The following is a 10,776-nucleotide window of genomic DNA, read 5'->3' as shown; positions in this document are numbered from 1 at the left end:
GCACCTAAACCCCAGAGCCAAGTTGTCCCCGTGCTGTCACACCACATCTCTATCTGTTATCGATTACTGCAAAACAACATATATCATCCTATTAGCACTCCACAAATTCCAACAGCGAGTAAACATTGAACAAAACCAACTACAGCTCCAATGCGGTTGATAACCGACCCTTCTCGCCTGATACGTGCGTTGTCTCCGCTGGATTTGCACGGCAACGCTGCGGATCTGGACGGCCGGGTGACAAAGGTGGGGATTTTTATGTGAAATGACACGAGGGTACTACACAACGAGGAGAAGACCTCCGGTGCTCTTATCCCATTGAGGTGGGCCAAAACAAGCCGTTTGCATTGTGCATTCGATCCATTTTGGCATCTTTTTAGCCTTTTTCGAACTATCAATGTTTGAGCATATATTTTGTGATGCAAATAATATTTTTTGAAAATTTCTTTCACATATGGTCTTAGAATTGCTTCTAGTTTTTTATGAAATTTTTTCTAGATTTTTTTTTTTTATTTTTTTCAAATTTGATTTGAATTTTTTGAATTCAAATTTGGTAACCGGTTACATTATGAAATCGGTGCGGCTAGGTAAGCTCGGTAATCATGATAACCACTCAATAAACGTTGCATTTTCAAACCGTGACCCCAGCCCAGTTGTTAGTATGGTGGGATTAGTCCCACGTGGAGGCTGGATGGTAAGCGGATTTTGGGGTGGAGTGTTACAAGCGAAGGCAGGGGCAGCATATGCTTTTCATTATGTGAAAAGTGAAGCAGTATTTGATCAAGTCTGTCCTGGTGAGAATATGGAATTGAAGAACTGCATGTTGCAAGCCAGCTTTGCAGAGAAGTTACATAGATGGTAATGGCGCACTAAGCAAAAACCGGAGAGTCAAGAGCTGTACCTGTTCAAAGTGTAGTATTTGTTCACAACGAGGGAGAGAAAAAGTCAATCAGACCAATCCGGCGAAGACAAAAGGAGTTCCAAAGGTCAAACATGAAACATCGCGTGCATCGACTATTGGACTGGACAGATCTTTTGCATGACTTTAACTAGTCATCTCTCTCTCTCTCTCTCTGAGTTGTTCTTAATACGTCCTTGCTCTCCTTGGAGTCGTACACAGCGACATCTCATGCCATTCTACAGCTGAGTGTTCATTCTCTCCACCTGCTGCGTTATCTTCCTGAGGAGAAAGTCCCCAAATGGAGATTTTCGTTTCTGCAGTTCTGAGTGAGCTGAGTACTAGATCCATAAATTTCTTCATCAGCAGAAGCTCCAAGCCGACGACGTTGGAGGTGGAGGATCGCCTCCGCAGGGTCCTGCTCCGAGCACAGGTCATTGTCGACGAGGCCATGGGGCGGCACATCACAAACCAAGCTATGCTCCTCCAGCTGGACATGCTGAGATGCGCCATGTACCGAGGATATTACGTGCTTGACACCTTCAGATACCAATCTCATGACAAGGAGGACGCCAAAGATCAGGTCGTGAGTCACTCTTCGTCTCTGTCTAAAGTAAATTCTCTGAAGGGTTTCTGTTTCTCCAGTAGAAAAACGCAGATTTTGGAACAACTGCAAGAGTTGTTTGACTATTTGAGCTCCATGATCCATGATATGGAAGAGTTGGTCGCGTTCTTGACGAGCTACCCTCGCCTGTACTGCCATCCTTATAGCATGCATCTCCTGCTAGGCAACTGCATGTATGGCCGCCAGATGGAAGCAGCACTTGTCGTCAACTTCTTGTTGCAAACACAACCTCATGGTGCTGAAGAATTGGAGGTCCTGCCAATTGTCGGTCCCGGCAAAGTCGGCAAGAGCACCCTTGTCGCTCATGTTTGCAAGGATGAAAGAATCCGGGATCGTTTCTCACAAATCTTGTTCTTGAGTGGCGGTGGCTTTACAGATGATGAGCTAGCTACTTTCGGAGAAGGATGTGCAGTGAAACATAATAATCGTGTTTCGGACTCGAACAAAGACGAGAGATTGCTAGTTGTTGTTGAGTTAGTTGGGGATATCAATGAAGATTCATGGAGTAGGTTGTATTCTGCTTCTAAACGGTGTCTGCCAAGTGGTAGTAAAATCATAGTCACAAGCCGGTCTGATAAGATAGTAAAGTTTGGAACAACACGAGCTTTAACTCTGAAGTATCTATCCCATGAGGCTTACTGGTATTTCTTCAAGACACTTACATTTGGAAGCATCGATCCTGAGATGCACCCGAGGCTCGCGCACCTGGCCATGGAGATAGCCAAGATGCTGAATGGTTCCTTCAATGGCGCAAACGTCACCTCTGGTTTGCTGAGGGACAACTTTGACATCCACTATTGGTCCAAGGTTCTGACCTTCTTGAGAGGGTTCATCCAAAAATCTCTCTCCAAATTTGGTGAGCATCCATTTGATCTTCTGAACCAAAATAGACCCGCACGTCTTGGAAGAATAGCAAAACCTTCCGAAGATTTCATGGTTTCTTATCAGTATCAGTGCTCTTCAGAAGAGGAGTTTCCGAAGATAAGAATCCAAGATATTATGTATGGAAGCGTTAAGCCTAATGGGAATGTTGAGGTCCTAGTATGGAAGTCTCGGATACCCCCCTACTATAGTTATGTCTGTAATTGTAAGATTATAGAGCTAAAAACTACAGCTGCCAAGAGGAAGCGTTCTATGAAAAATGGAGTTGCACTTTGTTAGTTTTGTCATTATCTATCTTATATAGGAGGATATCTGAATATGTTTGATAGGGTGTCACAAGTTACTGCATAGTCATGATAGGATGTCGCAAGTTACAACATTGTGATACTGTACTACTACATTGTCATATGCAAAGTTATCAGCTTCTTGTTGCAAGGCAAGCAGAACCTCATGGTTTAAGAGGATTCAGATTCCTACCAATCACTGGTCCAGATAGATTTGGGAAGAGATATTGAGTTAGGTGAACTGAATGGTTTCGCTTTCATGTGATTGTAGCTGTATTTACTTGATCTTTCTATCTTTCAAGTACCTGTACTATGATAGTGCAGCAGGTTGATTCAATATGATGCCTGCTCTGTTTCCCTGTGTGTACTTGTATTACTTGATCTTGCTATCTTTCATCTGAGTGTGTAATTCCATTGTCTCCGTACGGGTGTGATTTCCCTAGTGTTCTTTGTAAGCTCTCTCTGCTGGATGCTAAAATGTGCAAGATGCTAAAATTTATTTAATGGTTACAGCAAAATTACATGACCTTCACCCACAAATTGAGGCAACTTAATCAGTAGCTATCTGCTCACTCTGCTGGGGCGTGATCGAGTGCTGTGTGCATTGTTTGACTAGTCAGCTTTTTCAAAGAGGAGTTTGACTACTCGACTGAATTGGTCCAATTCAAACTCGGATGGATATGATCAAAGAGAAACGGTCAATCTTGTAGTTCCATGCGTACATATGTCATAATGTTATGTGTATTCTGGCTCAGCGTTCGTCGAGAAGGGCAAGCTGAGGAAGATCACCGGCGTCAAGACCAAGGAGCTGATGCTCTGGCTCAGCGTCGTCGAGGTCTATGTTCCCGAGGCCTCGCCGGAGAAGGTCACCTTCAAGACTGGCACCGGCCTCTCGACAGCTTCGATGCCACTGCCTTTGCGCTCGGGGAGTAATTTACGATTCACGAAATTGATACGCCAAAAATTAATGCCAGTGGCATACATAACGTAGCTATCTTTTTGTACTGTAAACACATGGATGTATCGTGTGAGTTTGTACCTTGGAGTATTTTGGATCACGAATTCAGTAAATAAGCAAAGCTCGTATTCTCATTCATGGCCATACCAAACGTTTCTCCAAGTCGATCGATCTGAAAAGAAAAGAAAAGAAAAGAAGGTTTTCTCTAGAACAATAATCCTCACCCTCCGCTGCCGCCCATTCTCGGTTTCCTCTTGTGCTACGTCGGTTGCTTTTCCGGCTTCGTCCCGACCACCTCCTTCCGCGCCGCACTGCGCCATCAGCAACAACTGGCGCACAGTCGACGTCCTCCTCCTCCACAGTAGGCACGTGGGGTACGATCGCTTGAAGAATTTCGCCGTCGCCATCTGGGACCCAAATCACGGACGATCGGCGACAGCTGCCCATGCTTTCGGGGTTGCTGGATCTTCACAGCTGGAACGCGGCGGTGCTCTGTGCGGCAATAAGCTCTCTCTATTAGCTCGCAGTGGAAGCCTGGATATTCATTCCTTCAACTCTTCCAATTGATGGCGCGGTTTACCGTGTTGGTGCCGGACAGGGGGGAAGCTGAAGCCACGGCCACGGCCGGAGGCAGGAGAAGGTGAGGGTGTCTCAGCGATGTGGTGGGAAACGCATGCACGCAGCGGAGATGCATGCTGCCGGCCAACGAGGTGCGGGCGAGGGATCGAGAGCGCGGCGCTGGGGAAGGTGGCCGCCGGAGACGCCGCGGCGAGCTGGGTGGGAGACCTTGGCGGTGATCTTGACCTTTTGTCCGAGAAACCCCTGCAGGTGATCGACGGGCCCCCGGACAGGGAAATGGCGGACGCCGTCGCCACCATTGGCCAGGCACTCCAAGGGGTAGAGCTTACCTTGGCCGGAGACAGGCTGGCGGACCTCGACGCCGAGGGGGCGGTGACTACGGGTCTGGGCGGGGCCTTCGTTCCCCGGCGCGTGGGCGCGAAAAAGGGTTGCCACCAAGCGCAGTGTGGGAAGGAGAGATGGAGAGGCAAGGGCGGATTCTCCAAGGAGGTGGCCACGACCGTGGAGACGATCTCCGGTGGAAATGCGGCGCTTCCACACGACCGTGTGGTTTCCGACGAGACGACGCCGAGCGAGGAGCCACCGGTCGGTGTGTCGTTTACTGTCCGGGCTCTACGTCATCTGGATCGTTGGATCTAAAGGGTGCGGCCAGGATCGAAGGCAGATCGCCAATTACGCTGCTCTCGTGGACCCACCTGTAAAATCCGCTCCAGATACCAAGCGTTGACTGACAAAGGGATCTTGCTCCGCCGACCAAGCAAGCAGCATGGATCCGCCGGATCCGCCGCCACCGGCGGCGCTAATGGACGAGCTCGTCGAAGAGGTCCTCCTCCGCGTCCCGCCGGACGACCCCGCGCTGCTCGTCCGCGCCGCCCTCGTCTGCGAGCGCTGGTGCGGCCTCGTCTCCGGCCCCGGCTTCCGCCGCAGGTTCCGCGAGCTCCACCGCGCGCCCCCCATGCTCGGCTTCCTCGGCAACATCGGGTCAGGTTTCCGCTTCATCTCCACCTCCACCTTCCGCCTGCCCCATGCCGGCCGCCGCAACTGGCGCGTGATCGACGCCCGCCACGGCCGCGTCCTCCTCCACTGGGACTGCGGCTACAACCCTTTCGAGAGTAGCCTCATCATCTGGGACCCAACAACGGACGAGCGCAGGGAGGTGCCCCCGTTGCCGCCGTCTTCCGTGTACCCGTACAGCTGGAACGCGGCGGTGCTCTGCGCCGGCGGCGGCGCCTGCGACCACCTCGACTGCCACCGCGGACACTTCCTCGTGGTCGTCGTGGGCACCAATCAGAAAGACATGTTCGGTTACGTCTACTCATCGGAGGGTGGTGCGTGGAGCGAGCCGACATCTGCTCAGCATCCCCATGACAGCGTCGATTTCACGCCCAGTGCTCTTGCGGGGAATGCACTCTACTTCGTATTTCAGATGGGCACCAGAATCCTCGAGTACAATTTGGGCACACATGAAATGGCAGTGATTGACCTGCCACCACTACGCTTCTATGGGCAGCGCATTGTGCTCAGTACTAGGGATGATGGCGGGCTCGGATTCGCCACAGCAGATAAGTCCACCATCTACCTGTGGTCGAGGGAGGCTCATCCTCAAGGAGAATCGCATTGGGTGCAGAGCAGAGTCATTGAGCTCGAGATGCTGCTCCCTGTTGATGCCCTCTCAACCTTTTCTGATGTGGTTAGCTTTGTGGATGGCATTGGTATTTATTTTGTGCGGACAGGTGATGGAATCTTCACCATTGATCTAAAGTCTAGCCAGGTCACAAAGGTGTGCAGGGACAGTGGCTTCTCTGGCATTTTCCCCTACATGAGCTTCCACACTCCAGGTACTAGTCTCATTCGTTCTGTATGTCTTTAACTGGGTACAGCTTTGCTTATCTGTGATCAAGAATAATGAAGTAGTATAGTGAAATATCTCAATCTAATTAAAAAAACTGCGCTACTCCTATCTAAGTTTGGACCATGCTTCAAATTGGCTAGGCATGCCATTTTTTCATCTATTACGCCTGTTGTGGACAGATGATGGCGTTTTGAAAACTTATCTTAGTTTAGGCAGGGCTAGTAAAGTACTAAGCAGGAGATAAATTAGAATACTCCCCCCCCCCCCCCCCCGGCAACATAGATGATATCAGTGCCACACAAAGAGAGGTATTCTTTCTCAAGTTTTGAGTCCATTTTGTCTCAATGATCAAGTGTGGTTGTTGCCTGGTGGCCTGTTTGGTTAGCCAGCAACATGTTGGCTTTTGTGTCTGGTTAGAAACAAATGTTCACTGAGAACAAATCGGTTCTCGATCAGCTGATGCTATTTCCAAAATTTGTGTATTTCTGCAGCATTGGGAGTGGCCTCTACAGACGAGGGACCAAAAGCGGGTGCCTCAAGTGCTTGATAAAATAAGGTGCTTATGTGCGGGTTTCTCGGTCCAGGGGAAATCAGGACAACCCTTTAGCATCAGTGTGGTTAGTCATGTTCTTAATTTGTTAGTCTTCAGGGGTTCTATGTTTTGTTTAAGGGATCATCTCTAAAACTTGTTAGTGTGAATATTGCTTTGTCTGTACACTGGTAACCCCTGCATTAGCCTACTCTACGTGTACTCCTGAATTTTAGCTTGCAATGAAAGCCTAGAATGAATATAGTTCCCCTCGTGTAAAATTATCTATGATCAATAAAACTAAAATTTCATATTTGTCATGCTACTTCTGCAATTTTAGTTTGGTTCAGTATCTTGTGACTTGAACATGAGAACTGAGGAAAGAAAGGAAATAATCCCTGATGTGTGTTTTGCCATCTTCAATAACCAGGAGGTGCTCAATGCTCTCAAACATTCCTTTCAGCAAGCACCAGTTTGTGAAAACATTCAGGCCCCATATGGAATATATGAATTTCTCATGAATGAGTACAATTCCTACAGAAATCCTTCAAAATTCCTAGCTAGGAACGGGTCTTAGCTGTGTTTATTGAACGCTGATATTTTTAGTAGTTCACTTACAGAAGAAAACGCATGGAAAGGTTGAAAGGATAGCTGACCGATTGACATTAACATTGTGGATATGAAAGGTTGAGAAACATCTGTACACCATACATGTGTATTAGTTTTTTAATAGTTCATATTCTGTATGTCGGTTAGAGAACCGTCACTGCTCTCTTCAGCAGCAGTGTCGGCACGACGGAGGATGCAAGATACATTATTCAGGTTTTCAGATATTGTTGGAGCATGTGCTATCCTTATTCCTTAATGCTCAGGTAATATTTGCAGAGCACTATCCTCTTGAAATAACATTTAACATTTTACCGCTAACGATATCAGCTAACACAAGAGAATTATTTCCTTTGTTGAAAATTTGTGGTGCAAAATCTGTTGCCTAGAGGCAACTCGTGTTCAGTCTGTCCAAAGTGTAACAGGGGACACCGGTTAACACAGTTCCTGGCTGATATATGGAACATACATCGGCCTCTGATCTTACAATCTGATTTCTCTGACCTTCATATCACATGTGCTCTTACAGAGAAATTACATAGATCATAGATGGTGATGGCTCAGTGGACCATTAAGCAAAGGCTCAGGAGTCAACAGTCAAGAGCTGTACCTGTTCTCAGCTAGCTAGTAGTCTAGTACTGGTAGTAATTGTCAACAAAGATAGAGACAGCTGTCCCAAAGGTCAAACATGTGAATGGACTATTGACTCTCTCAGATTAGTTGTTCTTATACGTGCTTGCTTTCCTTGAGTTCAATTATTCTCATATGTCCTTGTTCTCATTGGAGTTTTGACGAGAAACATAGAATACAAAGAGTTTCAGAGACATCAAACTTACTGTGTGTTGTCTTGCCTATCTTCAGCGTTGTCTTCCGGAGGAGTGAGAGAGAGGGCCTCCAAATGGATAATTTCCTTTCTGCAGTACTGGGCGAGCTGACCAATAGATCCATAAATTTCATCATCAACAAGTGCTCCAAGCCACCAGCGCTGCCCGTGGAGGACAGCCTGCAAAGGGCTCTCCTCCGGGCGCAGGTCATTGTCGATGAGGCCATGGGGCGGCACATTACAAACCGAGCTATGCTCCAGCAGCTGGACTTGCTGAGAAACACCATGCACCGAGGCTTTTACACACTCGACACCTTCAGATACCAATCTCAAGACAAAGAGGAGACCGAAGATCAGATCGTGAGTCACCCTTCACTATTCTCCAAAATTAGTTCGTTCAAAGATTTCCGTTTGTCCAGTGGAACAAGTACACGGATTTTGGAAGAAATGCAAGCGATGCTTGACTGCTTGAACTTCAGGATCCTTGATTCGAAAGAGCTGGTCCTGTTCTTGGCGAGCTATCCCTGCATGTACCGAGAGCCTTACAGCATGTATCTCCTGTTGAGCAAGTGCATGTTTGGCCGCCAGATGGAAACACAACTTGTCATCAACTTCCTGTTGCACAGACACACTTGCGGTACTGAAGAACTGGAGGTCCTGCCAATTGTTGGTCCCAGCAAAGTTGGCAAGAGCACCCTTGTTGCTCATGTTTGTAAGGATGTAAGAGTCCGCGATCATTTCTCAGAAATCTTGTTCTTGCACAACCATGATTTTACTGATGACGAGCTAGCTACTCTCAGAGAAGGATGTGCGATGAAAGATCAAAGTCGTGTGTCAAGCTCGAACAAAGATGGGAGATTGCTAGTTGTTGTTGAGTTAATTGGAGACCTCAATGAAGATGCATGGAATAGGCTGTATTCTGCTTCTAAATGGAGCATGCAAAGCGGTAGTAAAATCATAGTCACAAGCCGGTCTCACAAGATCATAAAGTTTGGAACAACACGGGCTCTAACTCTGAGGTATCTGTCCCATGAGGCATACTGGTATTTCTTCAAGACACTTACATTTGGAAGCATGGATCCCAAGATGCACCCGAGGCATGCGCACCTGGCCATGGAGATAGCCAGGATGCAGAAAGGTTCCCTCATTGGCGCAAACGTCACTGGTCGTTTGCTGAGGGACAACTTTGACATTCACTTTTGGTGCAAGGTTCTGGCCTTCTTGAGAGGGCTTATCCAGAAACATGTCTCCAAATTTGGTGAGCATCCACTTGATCTTATGAACCAAAGTAGACCTGCACAGCTTGGGAGAATGGCTACACCTTCTGAAGATTTCCTGATTTATTTTCAGTGTTAACGCTCTTCTCAAGAGGAGGTTCCAAAGATTAGATTTGAAGATGTGATGTATGGAAGCGTTAAGCCTCATGGGAAATTTGAGGCCCTAGCATGGAGGTCTCGGATACCGCCCTACTATAGCCATGTCTATACATGTGAGGTTGCTGAGCGGAAAACTACAGCTGCCAAGAGGAAGCGTTCTATGGACAATGGAGTTACACTTTCTTAATTCTGCCATTATCAGGCTTACATAGGAGTATAAATCTTTATATGTTTCAATAGGTGTCAGCATAGACACACTATTTGATAGGATATTGAAAGTTACAACACAGTCAGACTGTACTACTACCTTATCATATGTAAAGTGTTTGTCAACAGAATAATGCATGACGCTGAGGCATAGATTTTCATGAGATATAATCGTTGGTTTCACTCCAGATAGAAGCCTCAGTCTGGGCTTTCAGACTTGCGTTTTCTTTATGTTTTCAGTTCAACCCTGCAGGGCATTTTGGCGACAGAGCCTCCTGATCGTGTTTGCCAAATGGAGATGGATCAACTTATCAGCTCCTTGTTGCAAGGCAAGGAGAGCCTTATGTTTTAAGAAGATTGGGCATCCTACCAATCACTAGACAAAAACAGTTGGAAAGAGATATTGAGTTTGTTGAACTGATCGGTTTCCTATGATTGTAGCTGTATAGGTACTCAAATCTTTGAAGTACATGTACTGTGCTAATTGCAGCAGTTTGATTTGATATGATGCTTGCTCTGTTGTGTGTACTTGCATGGAAGCATTGGGATTTTTCGGACTTCTTTCATCTGAGATTGTAATTTAATCGTCTTCGTTTTCATGGATCAGCAGGTGCTAAATCACACTGACTACTCAGAAAACTTGCAGCACCATGAGATAAATTTGTAATGATAGGCAGCTCCATGAGATAAAATAGAAATATATGTTGGTTATCGGTATTTCTCAAATGTAGGCCTCATTTTGCGATTAGCACTGGGGCCTCAAATTCTTAGGTACGGCCCTGATGATAGGTCGTTCGTCATCACCGGACGACTCGTAACGTGTGACGAGAAACTGGAACATACAGCTTCCTTTGATGCATCATGGAAGAGCCTGAAACTTTTGACATGATCAGTGAACCCAACGCATTGTACCGGACCTGTGCTGGTCAACGAAGTAGGTCTGTCATTTCTGACAATTTAGTCGTGTTGTGCGGCAAACTCTTTGTTGTGTAATGTGCACTGATGAGATGCTGGACAAGTACACTATTAATCGTGCATCTCTGGGCTGGAATTTGTACGTCAGAATATGCATGCGTTTATGGCTTACCTGTGCATCTGCGCTACTAGGGTCATGAGTCCAATTCTAGTCAGCAGATTCCAGTCACTTTCAGCATCTG

At 46.9% G+C, this 10,776-nt stretch overlaps 3 protein-coding genes across 5 annotated transcripts; all 3 read left to right on the top strand.

The window, feature by feature from the left end:
• Nucleotides 1-1,079: 1,079 nt before the first annotated feature.
• Nucleotides 1,080-3,248, top strand: LOC133892866 (putative disease resistance protein RGA3). Its single transcript, XM_062333848.1, has one exon. It carries the CDS (start codon nt 1,200-1,202, stop codon nt 2,682-2,684), a length of 1,485 nt encoding a protein of 494 aa, XP_062189832.1. The 5' UTR covers nt 1,080-1,199; the 3' UTR covers nt 2,685-3,248.
• A 1,618-nt stretch (nt 3,249-4,866) lies between these two features.
• On the top strand, nt 4,867-8,174 carry LOC133892471 (uncharacterized). 2 transcript variants are annotated; one of them, XR_009904380.1, is made up of 3 exons: nt 4,867-6,064; nt 6,570-6,695; nt 7,038-8,174. XR_009904380.1 is itself a non-coding variant. In XM_062333279.1 (2 exons), exons 1-2 carry the CDS (start codon nt 4,993-4,995, stop codon nt 6,623-6,625), a joined length of 1,128 nt encoding a protein of 375 aa, XP_062189263.1. In that variant the 5' UTR covers nt 4,867-4,992; the 3' UTR covers nt 6,626-6,920. The 2 variants fall into 2 exon arrangements, 1 of the variants encoding a protein (XP_062189263.1); XM_062333279.1 differs by lacking the exon at nt 7,038-8,174 and having other exon boundaries at nt 6,570-6,920.
• On the top strand, nt 7,364-10,122 carry LOC133892470 (uncharacterized). Of its 2 annotated transcripts, XM_062333278.1 has the most exons (3): nt 7,364-7,479; nt 8,075-9,294; nt 9,387-10,122. In XM_062333278.1, exons 1-3 carry the CDS (start codon nt 7,451-7,453, stop codon nt 9,422-9,424), a joined length of 1,287 nt encoding a protein of 428 aa, XP_062189262.1. In that variant the 5' UTR covers nt 7,364-7,450; the 3' UTR covers nt 9,425-10,122. The 2 variants fall into 2 exon arrangements, with proteins under 2 accessions (XP_062189262.1, XP_062189261.1); XM_062333277.1 differs by having other exon boundaries at nt 8,075-10,122.
• The last annotated feature ends 654 nt before the right edge of the window (nt 10,123-10,776 follow it).

This window comes from Phragmites australis, chromosome 15 (assembly GCF_958298935.1).
Source record: "Phragmites australis chromosome 15, lpPhrAust1.1, whole genome shotgun sequence".
Lineage (NCBI taxonomy): Eukaryota > Viridiplantae > Streptophyta > Magnoliopsida > Poales > Poaceae > Phragmites > Phragmites australis.
Note: the sequence above shows the minus strand (reverse complement) of the source record. Positions and strands in the feature narration are given on the sequence as shown.

Excerpts from the sequence above, each read along its gene's own strand:
- LOC133892866 (XM_062333848.1), top strand. The coding sequence starts at position 1,200 with ATGGAGATTTTCGTTTCTGCAGTTCTGAGTGAGCTGAGTACTAGATCC.
- LOC133892471 (XM_062333279.1), top strand. The coding sequence starts at position 4,993 with ATGGATCCGCCGGATCCGCCGCCACCGGCGGCGCTAATGGACGAGCTC. Across the intron at positions 6,065-6,569 it reads CATGAGCTTCCACACTCCAG|CATTGGGAGTGGCCTCTACA; the intron begins GTACTAGTCTCA and ends GTATTTCTGCAG.
- LOC133892470 (XM_062333277.1), top strand. The coding sequence starts at position 7,451 with ATGTGCTATCCTTATTCCTTAATGCTCAG. Across the intron at positions 7,480-8,074 it reads CCTTATTCCTTAATGCTCAG|CGTTGTCTTCCGGAGGAGTG; the intron begins GTAATATTTGCA and ends GCCTATCTTCAG.